A 22,074-nucleotide genomic window follows, 5' to 3' on the forward strand; every position below is an offset into this window, starting at 1 on the left:
TTCATACAAATAGTGCTTCCATGCATTCCCACAAATGATTACTAGGAATATCCTGCTAGTACAGAGAGCATTGAGCATCAAAGCAGGGGAAAGCAAATAAAAAATATACTGGTGGGATAAGTGAGACTACATGTAATTATGCAAAATCCAGTTTTCTTTTTGAAGTTCTTTCATAGTTTCTAACTTTCAGTTATGCATTTAATTGTGATGTGAAAAATCTTGTTCAAAAATAAGCTCTAACAATTTTCACAATAATAAATTCTCTATATAATTAATATTCCATCAGTATAGTATTGAAAATTTATACTCAAAGTATTACTAAATATTCACAGCAACATTTCCAAAACATGCGAAAGTTTAGTGTTGGTATTAACAGACTTTGGCTCACAACTTCTTCTTTTTATTTATAAAATAATAGCATACTGTATATTCTTCATTTACTCTTAATTTTTTAATGTTTTCATTTCAGTATTCCAAAATATTTAATAGCCTATTTATTATGCTGAATAATAATGATTATTACATTATTAGATCACAAAGATAATTCCCAAAGAGACATCCTGTGGTGGTGGTTTGTCAAAAGAGTGAAAAAATGAGGCATGAAGATTCATGCTATGAATGCAACTAATTTACTGAATGTGTGTTAATTGGGTTATAGTTTCATTAAGTTTATGAAGATAGGAAACCTGAATATACTACAAACTAAAATAAACTAAAGAACATCACCATTTTTCCACACTAAATACAAAATGCAGATCATTTTACTTAAATGAGAATTATTTTCTAGTATTTTCTGTAGGATATCTGTGCTATTTAAACTAATTTGGGATTAAATTAATTCACCTATGGAAGAAGGCAAAAGTCCTGTGAACATTTAGAAATTCATGTTAGCAAAGTAGAAAACATTCTGTGGTTTTTATTGTAATCATGGCTGGTCTCACAGGTGTTTGATTTTGGCGTCAGGAAATAGATTCAATCATTAAGCCCGTACAGGTCATCATTCTATTTATTTACTTTTGAAAAATATTCTTTTGAATCTTCTGGGTTTGGTTTAATCTGCAAAACAAAAAGAGTTACAAAATACGGTAAGTATTGAATTATGCATTCGATCAAGGCAATTAATTAAATGTTATACAGAGTCCCTATGCACATAAATATCAAACATCCCTTTCTTATCTCTTACAAGAATAGTAAGGAACTTAAAAGCATATCTACTTCCAATTCATTCAGCAACTGTTCAAAACTGTTCAATGATAGTGAACAAGTACAGTACTTACAACCAATTCGTAGGATCTACAGCAGGGGTGAAATGCTCCCGGTTCGGACCAGATCCGGTAGCGATGGAGGCGGGTGGTTCGGAGAACCAGTAGCAAAAATCCCTGCCCCCCTCCCAGCTGAGCCGCACAATCATCAGAGGCTTCTTTTTTACTTTTAAAAGCATTTTTTGTACAATTTCTTTGGCCGAAAAAATGCTTTTAAAAGTAAAAAAAAAAAGCCTCTGATGATCGTGCGGCTCAGCTGGGATCCTCAAAGGCTTTTAAAAGCCTCTGATGATCCCAGCTGAGTTGCCTGATCGTCAGAGGCTTTTTTTCTTTTAAATGCCTCTGATGATCCAAGCTGAGTTGCCTGATCGGAAGAGGCATTTAAAAGAAAAAAAGCCTCTGCCGATCAGGCAACTCAGCTGGGATCGTCAGAGCCTTTTGAAAGCATTTTTTTACAACCTGTTCGCCGAAGAGGTTGTAGAAAAAATGGTTTTAAAAGATTGTTTTTTAAAAATTGGCCATGCCCACCCAGTCACATTAACCCCCCCCCTCCCCCACCAAGCCATGGCCACAGAATCGGTAGTAACAAATGTTAGATTTCACCACTGATCTACAGCCAACACAGTGTCCTCTGTGGTCATTTGATTGTGGTCTGGGTGGCCGGTCCTCAATTATGTATCACAGCATCCCATGCCCATGTGATTGCCATTTGCAACTTTCCTTGTCAGCTTTCTACAAGCAAAGTCAACGAGGATGCCGGCAGAATGTTGCAAATGGCAACCCTACGATATCCTCTCTTAACTACAGCAGCCACACAATTTCCACTGCTAAGCAGAGTGGTCACTTATCACATCACGCTTTAGGGCTACACCATTTAGCAATGGACATTGCAGTCAGAATCGCTGTTGTGCAGTGAGGACTACATTGTATAGATAATTTCTTCCCTCATACTGGTATCCAATCATAAGGAAGAGAGCAGGTCTAAATAACCTGGCATGCAATAGTAGTAGTGCATGGGAGAATTATAGATACTGAGGGGGAAAAAGATTTTCTATAATTAAAACAAGGAGCATTATGTTTTTCATACTAGCTTTAATAACATACCGTGGGGGAATCTGGAATCCAGTTTGCTGGGCAGACTTCTCCATGTGTTTCTACATACTGGAATGCTTTCACCAACCGAAGTGTTTCTTCTACACTGCGACCCACTGGGAGATCATTGACACTTAAATGCTTGACGATGCCATTAGGATCCATGATAAAAAGACCCCTTTAAAAAAAGTAAATGCATCTTTTTAAATTACAAATGTATTTCCTGCAAAAATGGCTTTACAATATAAAACACACACTGAGATGTCATGTTTACCGGTATCCCCGTCTTCTTTCTCTACCAGATAGCTTAGAGAAAGGCAGTTGAATTTATGTAATTTGTTTGCTTGAAAAGAGCCAGTTCTAATTCTATTGAGAGGTTAATGTAGCCTCCACTGTATTTTCCACTAGTCTTTTAAATTATTATTTATACCTACTCTGAATACTCTCAAGCCATAACAGACTGTCAGTTTAAATACAGCAAGAAAAAAAATACTGCACATCAGTAATAGATGTCACATTTATCTTTTATATATGAAAATTTATATATGACGTTTACCAGCATGAAAATGTTTAAAAGAGCCTTAACTGACCAACTGTAATCAAGGCAGACACAGATTCATAGATAGTTATGTAGATAAAGAGGGAATTTCAGCTCTTAGATTTGCATGGTAGGAGAGACCTAACATATTCCCAGTCTTACATTCTATCCAGCAGATTCCAGCAAAAAAAAAAAAAAAATACAGTATTTTATTCTGTACTACATTCTATAAATAAAGTATTTTTCAAACTCTTTTTAAAATCTTGTGAACGATTAAGAAAACTCTTATTGATTGTGGTTTGTGTGTGTGTAAAGTTACTGCTCCTATAAAATTAATCTCTCTCTCTCTAGTTGGCTAAGGCGGGTTAAATAGCATTTTAAGAATCTGCTGAAAATATTATCTGATACAAGTAGTCCTGTCTCTTCTCTTCTGCAAGACGGCAAGCAGCTCCAGAACCAAACTCTGCTTGCCGTGCCCAGGGAAGGTACAGCCACCCCAACCAAGTCCTAGTCACCCTTGCTGTCCAGCACTTCATAGTCCCACTGCCTTCTTGCTCCCACTGCTGACAAGCTGTGGCCGGCCTGGCTACTGGTCTACAGAGTGAAAAAGAAAAAAAAGAAGAAGCACAAAGCACTTTAAAGAGGCCGGAGCATTTTAAAATGTCCCTTTGCATCATACTCCTAGGCTGTATGGAGCTGGCTTTGTGCTGTAAAAAAAGTGTGTGGAGGGGGGGGAAGCAGGTCAAAGGCAACAGAACATGGAAAATGCCCCTTTGTGTTGCACTCCTGGTCCATATGGGCTAGCTTGGTGCTGCGAAAAAGGGGAAAAGAGCAGAAGAAGCTTATTTCCCTCCCCTCTTTTTTTTCCAGCCCAAAGTCATAGACTACCTGCAAGCTTCAGGAAGAGACAGATTTAGTTCACACAATGTACTAAACCAGAAACTTAGGTTTGCAAACTGCAACACTCAACTTCACACAGTGTACTAAATTAAAATCTATTCGAGTATTTTATGGCATCATATATAAATCCCTATCCTATCTTACTTGAGACGTTCAAGGTAAGTAACAAGATTCTTTACCTTAATGCTATCCCAGAGCTTTCTATGAGAACACCATAGTCTCGGGAAATCTGTTTTGTTAAATCTGATAGTAGTGGGATATTCATGTGGCCTAAACCACCAGTCTAAGGAAAAAGACAAACATTTTAGCTTTTCTGTAGCCTTCCAGATTTTTACTATTAATCAAAAGATGATGAATTAAAAGTGAGTATATATCCCTCACAAACAACCATTAAAAGCTGGAGAAAGAAAATCCAACATCAATATAAGACAGATTTTCATACATCATCATCATCATGCGCACCTTCCGCCACGAGTTGAAGACGCTTTTATTTCATCAAGCTGGCCTTGCCTAAATCTTCTCCCTTTTAAGTGTAAATTCTAAATTTTAATGGATTTTAAAATATGGGTATTTTAAATTATGGGTATTAATTCAGCCAAATTTATTTAATTCATTTTATTCGATTTTAAATTTTTAAATTTTGTATATCTATGTGTTTTATTTCATGGCTGTGCACCGCCCTGAGTCCTTCGGGAGTAGGGCGGTATAGAAATTCAATAATAAATAATAAATAAAAAATAAATCATCATCACTATTATTATTACTATTATTATTTTTAAGCAATGTACCTTGATATAAATATTAGAGAGAAAAGTTGTAGACTCCAGAAATAACATAATTCCTTGTTTTCCAACCATTCCTTACTCCCAAATAAAGCCTATTTCTTCAGATTTGTACACAGAATTACTACAAGATCCTTATTAAATATATTAATATAATATTAATTATATTAATATATTTCCTATATTATAGTATAGTATATTAATGTTTATTAGCATTAAATATTACAAATATACAAATTAAAATAGACCATAAATGATAAGATTACACAACATTTTTTATTAAAAAAAACATGTTGAAGGTCTTTAGCCACCATTCAGCGATGTAATGGGCACTGCCCAAAGTTATAATATTTGTTGGGCAGCTGTAATAAATGTAATGAAATAGATTAACTTTTTATGGTTTATGTTTAACTTTTAATGTTTTATATATGGTTTTAAATGCATTGTAAGCCGCCTTGAGTCTTTGGAGAAAGGAGGCATACAAGTTGAACAAATAAATAAATAAATAAATTAAATTAAATAATTGGGAGGGAAAAATACGCTATCAAAGTATAAATGACACTACCAAAGTATGGTAGATGCCACAATTGCATTTTAAAACTTCCAAGAAAGATCTATTTAAGTATGTCTAGAAAGAAAACTTCAAATTTTGTTCTAATCCAGAACAGTTTTACATTGTGTGATAAATAACATATATGAAGAATATCTATACTAGCTTTCATAAACCAGAAGCTTCTGTGTCAGCTGGCACTCTGGGAGCTATAATTATTAATTATTTCTTTCACAGCCCAGCACAGATCAATACTATAACAATCACTTATGAAAATAATAAGTGTTATAGTGAAAGTGAAAATAATAAGTTGTTATAATAAAATGAGGCAAATATAGAATTATTAACATAAAATTACTGGGTATGGGAATTAAAACATGAGAGAAACTTAAACAATTACAATTAATTTTACAATGGATAATCTAAATGCTACAGATAACTATATCGATACAAGGATATTAATAAATAATTAATAAAACATTACAGGTAGTTCTCAACCCAAAGACCACAATTAAGCCCAAAATTTCTGTTGCTAAATGAGGCAGCTGTTAAGTGAGTTTTGCCCCATTTTATAATCTTTCTTGCCACAATTGTCAAGTAAATCACTGCAGTTGTTAAGTTAGTAAAGTTGTTAAGTGAATCTGGCTTCCCCATTGACTTTGCTTAACAGAAGATCACAAAAGATGATCACATGACTGAAGGATGCTGCTGAGTCAGTTGGCAAGCATCTGAATTTTGGTCACATGACTACAGGGATGCTGCGATGGTCATAAGTGTGAAAAACAGTCATAAGTGACTTTTCAGTGCCATTTTAACTTCAACAAGCCACTTAAAAACCCTGTTGCTAAGTCAAGGACTCTCTGTATTAGGATATAAAGCTATGCTAAGTCTAATACTTGTGAAGGTCTGCTAGGATTTGTTGGGATTAAGATAATATAGGTTCAACAATATGTAGAATGGCATGCGTATGTTTAAAAGGAAAAGGGAAAAAAGGCAGAAGAGGGGGAGAAAAAAGAAAGGAAAAAAAGAAGAAAAATATATTGAGTTTTGGAAACCTAAGTAAGGTTTAGTTCCTCACTTGGAGCACCAGTTTATGTTTCATAGACAGAAGTGTCTATGAAATCTGACACAGAAGTGTCCTGATTAACCAGCAAGAGATTAAAGTAATCAGCATCTGTCCTGCCCAGCTATTGTGATACATGAGAAAATATATCTATCTTAGAGTTTTCTATACAAAAGGCAACCCAGCAACATACAGCCCAGCTTCCATTTCTCCCAAACCTCAAGCAAAGAGCTGAAAATCTTTTGGTATTTCATAGAATCTTCTTTCCAAGATGGCAAAAAGGAAAATATTATAGCTAGCAAGAGTAAAAACTCTTTTGGTGTTTGGGAAAACACTTGTGGGTTACTGAATTGTTATATGATGGATCCTGTCTGTCTGTGTGTGTGTGTGTGTGTGTGTGTGTGTGTGTGTGTGTGTGTGCGCGCGCGCACACACACACACACACATTTGTTTTTTACACGATGTTTTTGTCTTGTTCAGTTTTTGCTTTGTTGTTGTTTCTCTCCTTTCCGTTTTTTTGGTTCTGTATTTTAACTTTGGAAATAAAATTTTAAAGTTATCCAAAAAAAGAACATTGTTGTTGTTTTCATAATTCATAAGGCAATTGATTTTAAAAGTGGGAGCTGTGGTTTCACCCATCAAATGGGCACAATAGGGTAGGGTGGCCTATATAAAACCAACCTGCCTTTTTCATATGAAAGGACATAAATCCAATTATGCTGAGGCTACAGTGGTTTTTCATTAAAATAAACAGAAATAAAAAGCTTTTATTTATTGTTTTGTACTGTGGGGATCAAATATTGCCAATAGAAGTTTGGTCTAGTGGTTAAGGAACCAGGCTAGAAACAATGAGACTGAGTTCTAGTCCCACCTTAGACTTATATGAAAACTGGCTGGGTCACTTTGGGCCAGTCACTCTCTCTCAGCCCAACTCACCTCAAAGACTCATTGTGGAGAAAATAGAAGAATGGAGGAGTATTAGATATGTTTGCCATCTCAAGTTATTTATAGAAAGTAATAAAGGTGGGATAAAAAATAAAATAATAGATTAAATAAATTAAATAAAAGTTCAACCATCTAATTTTAAAATTGTAAATTTTAATTGTTATTTTGATATTAGTAAAATATATGCACACCTGCACAGCTGCCTTTATCCAGGAGTCTTAATAATAAGGCATTGGGCATCTGCTCAATTTAACTACATCACAGAGCCAAGGAGATAAAATGGCCTGTCCTTGAAGCAAGGCCAGCAAGCCTCATTAGTGTTTAAGGGTCATCTTCTAGACAAAAGTGTGTGGTCACAACTTGCATTTTAGTTGTGGAAATCATGTCACACGCTCATAAATCTAGCTAGAAGACTAGACAGACTTCAAGGCTGTAGCATACGCAAGCTAGTAAAGTATGTTTTAAAAACCTCAGCCCATTTCCCATTCATATTAGAATTACTTGTGGATATGAAAATAATTTAGTGATGATTTTAAAGTACAGGCCAGTGTTCTGAAGCACAGATTTTAATCTAGGACTCTGACAATTTACAGGTTTGATTGATAAAAGGGCACAAGTTTACATACCAGGTCTTCTAGAGAATAAAACAACAGAACCCCAAGACAGAAAAGCTCAAGAAATAGGTAAGAACAAGATACAATTTTTCCAGGCCTTCCAAATTCTTCCAGGAGACTTGATTCTTTTAAGTCAGCAAGAAAGAACTACTATTTCAATCAACAGTCCCACTTGAGGAATGTTCTAAGAGATGATTAAAATCTGACCACTAAGTCACATTAATATACAACAGTATAATAGACACTAGTTTTCTTCATTGCATATTATATATTTCACATAATTGCTTTTTTAATTTACTAATAGAGATTATAATTATCCATTTCAGAATTTTATAATTAGACTCAAAATAATAGCAACTTTTGTAGCTATCAGTTACTTATGGCCTTGGGGTTGGGCCTCTCCTACAATGACCAAGCATAATAATTTGGACTGTTTTATCTTTCTTTTTCTTACTGGGCACTACTTTTCTTATGGTTTAGAGTAGATTAGACAAAATGAACAGTGGTGTCTGAAGCCGGTCACAACGATACAACAATTATGATATATGCACACTGACATCATGATTTCATGCAAATTTTGATGCATTTGATGAAAATAACTGAGTCACAATACAGGTGAGAAGAAAGCACAAATAAAATTAAATAGCACAACAATTCAATTAATTTCAGAAACAGCAGAAACCATGAATAGTTCATTTTTATTAGGTGAAAGTGAAATGCCTATCTGGTAGGAAAAGTATAAATATTCACAGCTGAAAAACGATCAAATTTCTGTTTACATTTTAAGAAAATCTTATTAAAACATTGCCCTCTAAGAAACTAAGATATTTATATACCAAACTAATATTAATGTAAATAAGATGAATCTAACTTTTAAACAGATTTTAAGTATTTATTATTTTAAGTATTTAAAATTTTTAAAAATATCCAAATAAGTAAAAGCAATTTTCTTCCACACTCGATATCCCAGTAACTCTGTCAGTCAAATTAGCTAGCGTCTGTGGTGCTGTATAAATAGATATAATTAAATATAATGATAATGCAACAATAAGTGATAATGTAAGAAACTTAATTTCTACCTTTCTTGGTGTATTTATCCAGGCCAGATGACAGAAGTGAGAGTCTACTGATACAGCAACAACTTCACAATTCACATCATGGAATTCATTTGCTTTGTCACTAAAAGCTATAATTTCTGTTGGACATACAAAAGTGCTAGTGGGGAAAAAATACAGACAGAAAATGAAAAAGAATGGAACAGGCCTCTAAAAATCTTTATACCATTATGTTGTACAAAGTATGAGAAAAAGAAATATTTATCCATTTGAGGCACCCTGCTTATCCAAATAATTCTTTGGCACATAAATAGAAAAGACAAAGTTCAGAAGAATAATGACATGTAATCTAGAAAAGATGCCAAAAACATTGCTTCAAAATTGAATCCCCATTTTCTATCAAATGTTTATAGCATTTATCTGATCACTATTTATCATTCCCTTATCATAACTGTCAAAAAATCCAAAAATATGCTGCAGTCTGTATTCCATATTAAGCTGCCGAAATCCACAAATGTTCCAACCTCTGTTTCATTACAATTCTTTTTTAGGGACAGGCCACAGCATCATAGCAAACATAAGGTACAGAACATAAGATAAGAAATGTAAGATTTGGGGATCATACAATTTCCAAATTATAATTTGTACAGTTTTAGCTATCATACCGCATCATGCCCTGCGAGACTCCCCCCTCTCGCAGGCTTGGCCCTCTTCGTTATCGAGGGCCTATCTTGATGACGGGCGTTGGAGCCCCGAGAGATGGCATGCGGCTAAGAAGAGTTTGAGGGGTTTTTTAAGTGGGTTTTTTAGTGGGTTTTTAACAAAAATTTTAAGGGGTTCGGGGGGATTAGGGTGGGTTCTGGGGGAAATCCACTGGGTTCAAGACCAGCCTTAGCGAAGGGCTGCGACACTAGGGACGCAGAACCGGAGGTCGGGGAGGGGGTTGGAGTTCGATTTGAAGAGGGCTGTTCCATCAGCATAGTGAGTGGGAGGGGCAGATATGGCGGAAGCTGGGGACCATATCATGTGCGGGGAATGCGCACTCGCTATCTTAGAGCGATTGCGCACTCCGGCCCCCAATGCTTTTCTTGTTCCCCAGGCTGTCCAGATTCTCAGGGCCAGAGCCTCCGGCTGATGCTGTGCAATGCCAGGTCCGTTGTTAATAAAGCCCCCCTCATTCACGATCTTATTCAGGAGGGGGAGGCGGACCTGGCGGGCATTACGGAGACCTGGTTGGGCCATGAGGGGGGAGCCCCCCTCGTGGATATATGCCCACCAGGCTTCCGTGCATTTCATCAACCGAGGGCTCAGGGCAGGGGCGGGGGGGGTGGCGGTTATTATAAAGGAAGGTCTAGATCCAAGGGAGACCACTGTTCCACAGATAGCCGGATGTGAGTCCCTCTTTGTGAAGTGGGGTCATGGAGTACAGATGGGCTTGTTGGTCACGTACCTGGCTCCCTGCCACGTGGCAACGGCCCTGCCCGAGCTCCTTAACGTTATAGCCGAGGTGGCGGTGGCTACCCCCAGACTTGCCATCATGGGGGACTTTAACCTGCCATCCATCGGTGAAACGTCTGAGGTGGCTCGAGAGTTCATGGCTTCCATGACGGCCATGGACCTTACTCAGTTAATTCATGACCCCACTCACACAGGGGGACACACTCTGGACTTAGTTTTTGTCTCTGGTCAGTGGTTGAGTGGCCTTGATATAGGGGATATAGTCATCGAACCCTTGTCATGGTCTGACCACTCGCTCCTTCGACTGGACTTTCTAACCGCTGCACCCTGCCGCAGGGAGGCGGGACCGACAAGGTGGTTCCGCCCCAGGCGCCTGATGGACCCTGATAGGTTCCAGATGGAGCTTGGGCCATTTCCTGAGATTCTGGCTCATGACTCGGCGGAAGACCTGGTGGCCGCCTGGGACAGTGCGGCTGCCGGGGCCTTGGACCGAGTCGTGCCTTTGCGGCCTCTGACCCGGCACCGAACTCACCTAGCTCCTTGGTTCTCCGAGGAGCTTAGAGAGATGAAGCGCCGGAAAAGACGCCTGGAGAGTAGCTGGAGGACCAGCCGCTCCGAATCTGACCGAACACGGGTGAGGTCTCATATTAAGACCTACCTAGTGGCGATAAAAGCGGCGAAAACTAGCTATTTTGCCGCTCTTATCGCGTCATCAGATAATCGCCCAGCCGCCCTGTTTAGGGTGACCCGCTCCCTCCTCCACCTGGAAGTGCGGGATGACCCCTTGCAGGGTCGAGCTGAGGATTTTGTGCAATATCTGTATGACAAAATCGCTCAGATTCGAGAAGGGCTGGCCTCTGACTGGGTATGTCCGGACGGGATGACTGAGGCAGGTCTTGAGAGTGTTATCTGGGGGGAGTTCGATCCTGTGACTCCCGAGGACATGGACAGGATCCTGGGACGGCTGAACGCGACCACATGTTTATTGGACCCGTGTCCCTCCTGGTTGGTACTGGCCTCCCGGGAGGTGACGCGAGGCTGGCTCCAGATGATTGTTAACGCTTCTTTGGGTGAGGGGGTCCTGCCGGCCGCTTTGAAAGAAGCGGTGGTGAGGCCCCTCCTCAAGAAGCCCTCTCTGGATCCGGCTGTTTTGGCTAACTATCGTCCAGTCTCCAACCTTCGCTTCGTTGCGAAGGTTGTTGAGAGTGTGGTGGCGCAACAGCTTCCCCGGTACCTGGATGAAGCTGTCTATCTAGACCCGCTCCAGTCCGGCTTCCGGCCTGGGCACAGCACGGAAACGGCATTGGTCGCATTGGTGGATGATCTCTGGAGGGCCCGGGATAGGGGTCATTCCTCTATCCTGGTCCTGTTAGACCTCTCAGCGGCTTTTGATACCATCGACCATGGTATCATGTTGCACCGGTTGGCGGGGTTGGGGGTGGGAGGCACCGTTTTGCGGTGGTTCTCCTCCTACCTCTCCGACCGGTCGCAATCTGTGTTGACAGGGGGGCAGCGGTCGACCCCGAGGCACCTTGCTTGTGGGGTGCCACAAGGGTCGGTACTCTCGCCCCTTCTGTTCAACATTTATGTAAAGCCGCTGGGTGAGATCATCCGTGGCTTCGGGGTGGAGTTCCATCAATACGCTGATGACACCCAGCTGTATATCTCCACCCCAGGCCACCCCAATGATGCCCTTGAAGTGTTGTCCCAGTGCCTGGAGGCCGTGCGGGCCTGGATGGGGAGAAACAGGCTCCAACTCAACCCCTCCAAGACCGAGTGGCTGTGGCTTCCGGCGTCCCGATATAGCCAGCTGACGCCATCGCTGACTATTGGGGGTGAATCACTCGCCCCCACGGAGAGGGCTCGCAACTTGGGCGTCCTCCTGGACGCACGGCTGTCCTTGGAAGATCATTTGACGGCCGTGGCCAGGGGGGCTTTTTATCAGGTTCGCCTGATACGCCAGTTGCGTCCCTTTCTAGATCGGGACTCCCTACGCACAGTCACTCAGGCCCTCGTCACCTCCCGCCTGGACTACTGCAACGCTCTCTACATGGGGCTCCCCCTGGGGTGCACCCGGAGGCTCCAGCTGGTCCAGAACGCGGCCGCGCGGGGGATCATGGGGGCGACGAGGCGCTCCCACGTGACACCTCTCCTGCGCGAGCTGCACTGGCTCCCGGTGGTCTTCCGGGTGCGCTTCAAGGTGTTGGTGACCACCTTTAAAGCGCTCCATGGCTTAGGGCCGGGGTACTTACGAGACCGCCTTCTGCCACCAATAGCCTCCCACCGGCCAGTACGCTCACACAGAGTGGGCCTCCTCAGGGTGCCGTCCGCCAGGCAATGTCGGCTGGCGACCCCCAGGGGGAGAGCCTTCTCTGTGGTGGCGCCTACCCTCTGGAACACCCTCCCCCCAGAATTACGCATAATAACAGACCTCCGGATTTTTCGTCGGGCCCTAAAAACCTATTTATTCCAACAAGCTGGGCTGGCTTGACCAAATTTTTTAATTTTTAAATTGATTTTAAATTGGAAATGGTTTTAATTCGGCCAAAACATTTAATTATTTTAAATAGTTTTTTAGATTCACCATGTTTGTATATATGTCTTGTTTTTACCTTGGCTGTGCACCGCCCTGAGTCCTATTTTGGAGAAGGGCGGTATAAAAATTTAATTAAATAAATAAATAAATAAATAAATAAATCAAATGCATCTGACATTTTACAAATATTTTACAAATATTTTACTGGACTCTTCATGCAATATTGTAATAATATTCATTAGGAGCACTATATGCAGATATCCAGATACTGTTACTGTACAAAGGCAAAATGTGATCTAGAGTACATCTAAGTCTATAAGTAGCACCTCTCAACAATTGCATCTTTTCCTGGAATTGAGTAGCTACTGTAAGATTCTGGAAAAGAATGCCTTTGATTTAAGGAATCTTCAGATACTATGTATACAGTACTTGGAATCACATTTGCCCTTTCAATTTGGATCATTGCACAACCCTACAATTCATGCTCAAAGCAGGTTTTATTCTACACTAATTTCTAATCTGCACTGTCCACTGTATGGCATCTGGGTCATTAAAATTGAGACAATAAATTTCTCACATCTGCAAAACAAAATTACTGAAGAATTAAGTGTGTGTATTCCTTTAATCCAACAACCTTTTGCCTAAACTATATAATTTACTTGTTTCATCCACAAATTATGTACCACTTTATCTAGACAAATAAGCAATTAATATTCCAAGTCATTTTTTTTTCTGTCTCTGAATATGAGAGCCAATGTAGGAGGAGCTAGGAGGAGCTAGGAGGCTGGAGTAGAAATGGGCAGATTCAGGTTTTAGTCCACTAGATGACTGGGCCAGTCACTTTCTCCCCAGAATCATCTTGACAACATCGAAGGCATACAATGTAGTAGATTATAATCCATCACAGTCAAAACAACTTCAGGCTATCATGGATTAATTTGAGATGATAATAATAGTATCAACAACACATACCCTCCTTAATCTGGAAAGGCATTTATAAGAATGTCTTTGGCCTATTTCTTATCACTGAACTTGTACACAAAGAATGCCACTGTTACATGATAACCAGAATGCAAGTCAGGCTGAATTAACGAACAAGATTATCTGCCAAAAACATGAAGGCCAAGTCTACTTAAGAGATACAATATAGGAAAATACTTACAAATCCAAGGGGTAGAAGAAAAGAACCAGGTATTTTCCTTTAAAGTCATCTAAACTGAGCTCCCTGAAATCTCCATCCACCACAGCTGTCCCCTTAAAAAATGGAGCATGCTGAGTGACAGCAGGAACAAACCTCGCGACACCTAGTAATCATTAGGTACAGTCATGTGTTACAATGCAGATACTGTGTTTGGATTAGAAACAAGCAAAAGTCTTAACTTGCAAATTCATAAAAAGAACAAACATCTCAGTAAATGTACTCCAACATTTTTAGAACATAAAAAAAAATAATAGTGAGCAATCACATACTTTTTTAAAAACTATTTTTTGTGACCGGCTACACCTACCCCAAGACAGCCATTTTGTAAGAGTGCTATTACATATTCTCACAATTCCCCCAAAGGCTGAGACTTCAGTATGATGTGAATTAGCCATTATAGTCTATAATCTATGCTCATTATCTAGTTCATGTTATGACTGAATATATTGTAGCATCTCCTCTGTTTGGATGTCACAATAATTTCAATCACTAAAGGGTCTACTATTGGGAAAAGACCTTTAGATTCATCAGCCATTCTAAACGAGAAAGAAGCCCATCGTATTTGTCAGATAGCCAATTAGTGAAGGTTGATGTTCAGGGTGGTTATTTTTCTGGAAACCAGCATTGCTCCAACCCAAGGCCAGGATTCATATAAATATGCAGTTTGTAGCCCTGAATCTTAATGTAAATAGGAAGAAAAGTATTCTTGCCTTCACCAAGGCTAACTCAACGAAGATGACGAAAAAACGTTTATCAGTACCTGAAATTTTAACTTTATTTTAAAATCAAATTATGTAGATACCTCTATATATGAGACCATACTAACTTATTGCCAAATAAAATTGAATATACGGATATATCCACGCACCAGTCTGTTTGCAAACTATTAGTAACATTTAGTAGTACTGATGTATATATTTTGTGTATCTATACATAGTCCTTACTTCCTGATATTTCCATTGAATGGCTGTCCCCTTTTATACCCATCTGAAATAATTTTAAAATAATATGTCGGAACTACGGTAGTAATTCTGCAGTAGTAAAAACATGTTGAACCCCACACCTATGAAACCTAGGCTCAATTGACATAACAGAAAAGCAGGTCTGCTTTTCAGAAAAGCAGAAAAAATAGAAGAAACAGTAATACAATTTACAGCATTGTGCCAACTTTGGAATATATTCCAAGGAAACAGCAAAGTAATAGAATCATTGAGGTGAAGGGCTCTTCTGGGTTACTTAGTCCAATTTCTGGTGTCTACTAGAACAGTTGTTTTTTAAACTAGGCAGCCTTAAGATATGTGTGGATTGTAGGGGCCAGAATCCCAAAACAGAATGCTACCAAGTTGCCAAGACTGTGTTAGACTAGAGTATCTGACAAGATGATTGTCCAATCTATTTGAAAAATGTTTCACATCAAGTGGCAGCCTATTCCACTGGCCAAAAAAAGTCTTCTTTGGTATTTAACCTAAATTTTTTTCCTTAATAGTTTTAACCCACGGGTTTTGTCTTTCCTTGTGGGACAAGAGCACATGTGTCCCATCTGCACACGATAATCCAACATTTCCTCTGTTGCTAGTTGCTTTTTAAGTCACTGCAAATGGAAATGATTGCAGACTAAAACAGATAATATGCATGGAAGAGACAGACCCTTGGCCAGTAAGCATGGGAAGAAGTTTTTAAGCGAGGATTTAGAGTTCACCCGTGAACAATTCGGAAACTATCGCAAGGTGCTGATTATAAGCGATTTCATTCGCTGTCAGACCCGGCAACTTACTAGTACTGAAATGGAACCGAGGCACAGAGGGCTTCGCGTCGGCCGTGCACTTCCGCCCACTCGCCACTGCCGATAAACACCTTCCGGCCACCGCGTTTGCTCTCCATAAGGTGGCCCCGGTCCAACCACCCTAGGAAAAGAGGGCATGGCTCGGTATCAGAGGAAGACGGGCAGCGGGGACCAAAGGGTAACATGAAAGCGAAAGATGCACCGCAGCGGAGCAGAAGCAGCCTGAGATGCTCGGGAAAGATCTCTGCAAAGCATGAGAAGATCGAGCTCGTTTCTCCTCCCAAGTTCCATGAATGGAGGATTTCCCAAGATCTGGATGAGTAAAGAGGCAGGAGGGGTGGGTGGGGAAAGAGACACTCGGGTCTTATTTAAATTATATATATATAATGTATATATATATAAACTATTGAGGAATAAATTATATATATAATTTTTAGATATAAAAACTTGAATATAATATACATATATAATGTAAAAGGAAAATCTGGGGAAGGCAGCGGTGATGGGTCCATTTTGCAAAAAGCAGCCAAAGGTTCAAGACAGGGGAGCGAGGGGATCGATAAAGGAATCTGGTCCTCGCCCCCTAAGCAAGCCATTATTAGACCCTGCGAGGTTTTTCGGCTTACTCTCGTGCAAAGAGCGCGCCGGATTTAGCAAACAGGACGGGGAGAGAAGCGCCGCGGGGCCTTCATGCTGTAAGGGAGAAGCCCCAAGACTGCAGCCGCCCTGCCGAAGCGAAGCAATGCCCGAGGGTCAGCACTGGTCATTTTTCGGGGACGGCGCGGCAAGCGAGGCGGGGGTCGCACTTACGTTGGGTTTCAGTAACCTTCGGAGCGCCCCTGTTACGGCTGCCATTTTCAGCTTGAAGAGCAAACGAAGGGGGCGGATCGCACTCCGGCTTTGGCTGATGGAGGTACCGGGGAGGAGCCGCGAAATCCCCATAACCCCAGGGGCGGGCTTTTGATAGGCCGGCAGAGCTGCGGGTGGGATCGGCCCAACCTTGCACAATGTGGGTTTTCCCGAGGGTAAGGAAAGGGCCCGGTTAAAATTTGTAGTTCGGTCCGATTCTCGAGTTGACACTGAATTTGCTGCTGGGTCTATCGGAAAACGAGAGGCATCTGTTGATACTATGCACTGCACATAGAATCGGCTGAGATTAGCATCACAGGATGCCCAGAAATACTATAAAGTATAGCTATATATTCTAAATCGTCTTGTGATTAATGTGTGTATGCATACGTGTGTGTATGTGTGTGTTATGTATGTATGTATGTATGTATGTATGTATGTATGTATGTATGTATACGTGTTTCCCCGAAAATAAGACCCTGTCTCATATTTTTTTGAACCCTGAAATAAATGCTTGGCCTTATTGCCATGCGCTCAAAAGCCCATTTGGGCTTATTATCAAGGGATATCTTATTTTGGGGAAAACAGGGTATATATATACATATATATACATATACATATATATATATATATATATATATATATATATATATATATATTCATTTTTTTAATGTGTGCCAGTGTGTTCACAGAAAAAAGTGACAATAAAAGCTATCTTTCAATCAATCACAACAGAGTTGGAAGGAACCTTGGAGGTCTTCTAGTCCAGCCCCCTGCTCAAGTAGGAGACCCTATACTATTGCAGACAGCTGGCTGTCCAGTCTTTTCTTAAAAATCTCTAGTGGTGCAGTCCCCACAATGTCTGAAAGTTACACTTACTTACATCTTACCTAACCATAATTTAATTTAACATGTGAACCTAGTCTGTGTTAGTCTTAGCTAATAGTTCATCTTTTTTGGTACAAATCCCCATTAAATAATTATATTAAATAATTGTTTGACAGAATAAGTTGTGGTTACCTATGTTCTGCGAAGGCATGCCTGGGATCTTAGTAAGCCTGTCATTGTTTGATGAATAAAAACAAAGGACTATATTGTGCATTCCTAGGTAACCTATTCAAAACTACTGATCTTTTTGGGCCATACAGCATGCAATATGTGGCTGCAGAATAACAGACCATCTTTTCCTACTAGTCAGTCTGAACTCATAATTGGCCAGACTCAAGGGCCTACAGCAGTGTTTTTCAAACTTGATGAATCTGGACTTTAACTCCTAGAATTCCCCAGCCAGGATGCTGGTGTTTGAAATTTACTGGTCTAAACACCAGCCTTTAACTTCTTTGTCCATGTTCATACCTAATCAAGGAAATACCAAGGAGAAAACCACACACCCTAACAACAGTGGCAGGGCAAATCCCACATTCAGATGATTTTACCTAATTGGGTAATGAAGAGTCGGAAAACAAACAGCCAAGCTCAGAAAAGTCTGCAAGCAAACACCAGCAAACACTCAGACAGCAGCAAGGATTCCACAATTCATCCTTGAGGTACATGTATTTTCTTCTGTTGCAGAAATAAGATATCTTAGATGTTGATATACACATTGTACAGAATTTCACAATGTTCCTTGTATCTCTGTTTGATCTTTGAATCAATTACTATCGGTCCATTGATGTTCTTTAGTTTAGAATACCATTTCATGACTGAAAATCCCTTCTGAATTTTAAAATATTTTGAAAACCTGTCTTATTTTTCAATATCTGTTACCATTTTTACCTCTTTACAGATGTTATGATTCAGTGCTTCTTGACTTTGGCTTCTTTTTATTTTTTAGTAATAATCACCATCTATTCTGGGATCCAGTTCGCTTTTTTCTGTTTCTTGATCTTTAGTACCCATGTTTCCCAGAAAATAAGACCCAGTCATATATATTTTTTGCTACAAAAGTTGCATTTGGGCTTATTTTGGAGGAAACAGGAGATCAGGGTGATCAGCCCAGCTGAGCATGCCACTCTTGGCATGTGCACAAGAGGTGGCGAGCGCAAACAGTCTTATGGTGTCTAGCTGCAGCCTGCCAGCCCCTTACTTGGCGCATTCTGGGGCTGCGCAGCCTGCGTAGCCCACAAAGCGCAGATGTGTTGATTACGTGTCCAAGCAGCAGATGGAGGCAGAGGCACAGGTAGGGAGGCATGCAATCTGGACGCGCAGCGTGGGCCGTGGGCAAGCCGAGAGACTGTTGTATGGACCACCCACCCACTCCATCCCATCGACTCTTGGCTTTCCCATGGCCCAGGAGGCGCATCCAGATTGCCTGCCTTCCCCAACCCCCCTCTGTGCCTCTGCCTCTATCTGCTGCTGGTGCTGCCATTCAAAGATGAGCCTCCCATGGCTGGCCGGCCGCTCCACTCCACTGACTCGGCTTTCCCGCAGCCCACATAACACAACCAGATCGCCTGCTTCCCCCCTCCCTCACACCTCTGCATCCACCTGCTGCTTGGACAGGTAATCAACTCACCTGCACTCTCAGGCCGTGGCTGCTGCCAGTCATGGTTGGCCCTCATGCCCTCGCTGCCTCCGGTGCTGGACACACACACAACTGATTACGACCTTAACGGGCTTATTTTTGGGGGTCGGGCTTATATTAGGAGCATGCTAAAAAATCAGGTTAGGACTTATTTTCTGGTAGGGTTTTATTCGGGGAAACATGGTAGTCTATTTTCACATGAATCCTTAACAGGTCCAATGATTTTGTTCCAGCTTCTGATTCTTTATCTAGATTCTGCTTGAAACTGGTAAGTATATGCTTAAGATATTATTATGGAAACTGGTTGGTTTTGTTCTTTTCCTTTAGCTTGATTTGGAACTTGCCATGAGTAGCTCGTCATCTTTTGCACAATAAATCCTTGGCTACATCTTTGTTATTATAACTGAGCTTTCCACAACCTTGTACCACTAATATAGTTAATTTGATATTTTGTGTGTATTCTATCTGATGTTGTCTAGTTATATAAATGTCATCTTGGTTGTCTGAAGATTATAGTAGGAATGTAAATAAAATAATTGGATTGACAGAAACAGATAAATTGGTCCACTGCTTATTTTTTATTTCTAATCCATATATAGTTCAACAAATATTTTTCTCATTATTTCCAACCCTGGCATTTCAGTCTTCTTGCTTGCATGTTCTGTTGATTCCAGCTTGAACTTAACCATACAAGTAGTCAGTATCCTCTTTTTCTGCATCAGTACTTAGGGCAAAAACTTGAATAACTGTCATATTAGAGGTCTATGTATATTATTACTATTATTATATAAACAACATTGTGAAATCACAGCTGTCAGTTCTTTAGCTGGTGGTGGCATTTATATGTGAGCTCTTCCCAAGAACCTAAAATATTATAATGTATCAACATAGTATATGTGCAAATCCAAGCAGTAATTGACAAATTGAAATTTTGTCAATGCATAGATTTTCTCAGTGCTGTCCACAATGTTTTGATATGGTACCCAATTTGTCAATGACCCCTGCAACTACTGCTACCAGTTTATGCCATAATCTTTTAACTTCAATTTTCAGATCTTGATACTTTATGATTTCTTCAAGTTCTGTATTCTATTATCTCCTAATATTGCAACATCAATTATCACACTTTTGTCTTTTCAACCATAGTTAAATCTGGCTGTATTTGGAAATCGCACAATATTTTATTCTGCTTATTTTTTACTACTTTTTCACCTGTATCATCATCTTTTAATGACACCATAATCCCTTGAGGGATGGAGTCTGGGCAATTGGCTTTTGATAATTTTACAGATGTTCCAGTGAATAACTTTGGCGTATTTGTGTTATGAGGCTGTTTATCATATGTTTGTGTGATCTTCTTGCACAAGCTGAGTATATGATTTACTGTTTCTTCTGCTGCTTTGCACAATCTGCATGGTTTTTCAATTATGGCCTGGATTACATTGGTTCAAAAAGCTTCCTCTTCAGCAGCCAAATTCAAGTCTTTAGTTTCTTTTTTAATATTTCACTTGTAAACCTTTGCCAAGTTTTATCTTTATCCATTTTCCACTCAATCTTTTGTAGAAATTGACTAGGTAATGCTTTCCCGTGCCAATATTCTATCATGTTTATTACATTATTTCAATATTCAAGTTTTGTTTTCTATGCATTCAGTAAATTTCAATTTTTAACTTGTATCAGTGATTGTTCTTAGGTGTTTTTACATAATCAGCCAATGCATGATTTTCTTCTTTAACAATTTTTTTACTTGAGGTATACCTCTACCTCCATTTCTGCAGGATAAATATAATCTATCAACATCATTCTGAGGATGTAATTTTCTTGTTTTTTCAATCCAAACAGTCCAGTTCACCTTGTGTCCAGTTAATAATTCCAGCAGCATATCATAACACAGGTGTGGCCAGGTATTGAAGGCTTTGATGGTGTTTCTACCGTTCAATTTTGGTTTTAGCAATTTTCTCACTGTTTCTATTTATCCTTTACTAATTACACTTTTAACTTGCCCATGCTTGATATTTTAATGTAACTGTAAAATACCCTGTTCCTTGTAGGTTTTAATCATGATGAGTCATGATTGTTTAACCATTCAGCATTTCAATTCCAATACTGTTCACAGTTTTACTTTGATTTATTGCTATTACTTGCTGTAGCAATAAATACACTGCTACTGTAGCAGTAGCTACTATATGCCAAATTTAATTGCTATATATGTGCTAAAAATTCTTAAATCTTTTGTTAATGACTGGATTTTTTTTCTGATTCTCCATAAAGCTTCAGATCATCTGTATAAAGCAAATATAAGATTTTTATTAGCATTTTTTGCTGTTTGATAGCGAAATTTATTATGGTTTGTTGCACATTTGGCCAGAGGGTTAGACTGGATTTGGCACTTTTTTTTTTCAACCTATTGAGTCCTTCCCAAAGGACCTGGGATAGACCGATGTTTTTTTAATAATATTAAAGATATTTTCACAGGATGTAAGTTATACCAAGTAAAGCTGTTTTTTGCAATTGACAGTGGTGATTTTGTCAGTGCCTATCATGCTCAAGTGGTACTGCAGGTATTTTTTGGGATTGCACCTATTGGTACTACCTTTGCTTTCTTTTGCCAAGTTCTTACACTTCTATTTGTGAGTATTTGTATTTTGTCATTTTCTTCAGTTCTTTCTCTTACATTCTGCTGTCTCCAGATATTGCAATGTCTTTATTATCAACAGTGGTTAAGTCTAAGGTGCTATGTGTCAGGTGCTTCTCTCTTGAATTTTAAAGTCCCAGAATACTTTAGCTTTTTTCATTTTTTATTATTTTGTTTACTTTGCTTGCAGGCAAGTGGTATTTCTTGCCGCTATTCCAATACACCATTGTTGCTACTTTGTTGTGCCGTTATTTGTAATCTGTTTGTAGTCTGTGTGACCTTGCAGG

The 22,074-nt window shown here is 39.6% G+C and overlaps 1 protein-coding gene across 1 annotated transcript; it reads right to left on the reverse strand.

Annotated features, from left to right (window-relative positions):
- Nucleotides 1-896: 896 nt before the first annotated feature.
- PRDX3 (peroxiredoxin 3) lies at nt 897-16,721 on the reverse strand. Its single transcript, XM_070945248.1, has 7 exons — nt 16,590-16,721; nt 15,771-15,900; nt 13,958-14,099; nt 8,826-8,961; nt 3,972-4,075; nt 2,367-2,532; nt 897-1,056 (listed from the first exon to the last, which is right to left on the reverse strand). The coding sequence occupies exons 1-7, from the start codon at nt 16,719-16,721 to the stop codon at nt 1,003-1,005; spliced, it is 864 nt and encodes a 287-aa protein (XP_070801349.1). The 3' UTR covers nt 897-1,002.
- Nucleotides 16,722-22,074: the final 5,353 nt, after the last annotated feature.

This window comes from Pituophis catenifer, unplaced genomic scaffold, assembly GCF_029215685.1.
Source record: "Pituophis catenifer annectens isolate HBS135680 unplaced genomic scaffold, rPitCat1.0.hap2 SCAF_6, whole genome shotgun sequence".
Lineage (NCBI taxonomy): Eukaryota > Metazoa > Chordata > Lepidosauria > Squamata > Colubridae > Pituophis > Pituophis catenifer.

What these genes read in the sequence shown, in the direction of transcription:
- PRDX3 (XM_070945248.1), bottom strand. Translation starts at nt 16,721, where the DNA reads ATGGGGATTTCGCGGCTCCTCCCCGGTACCTCCATCAGCCAAAGCCGG. An exon ending in TTCTTCTACCCCTTGGATTT is followed by an intron (nt 8,962 to 13,957) that starts GTAAGTATTTTC and finishes TTTCCCCACTAG; the next exon opens with CACTTTTGTATGTCCAACAG. An exon ending in AGCTCTGGGATAGCATTAAG is followed by an intron (nt 2,533 to 3,971) that starts GTAAAGAATCTT and finishes CTTTTTTTAAAG; the next exon opens with GGGTCTTTTTATCATGGATC.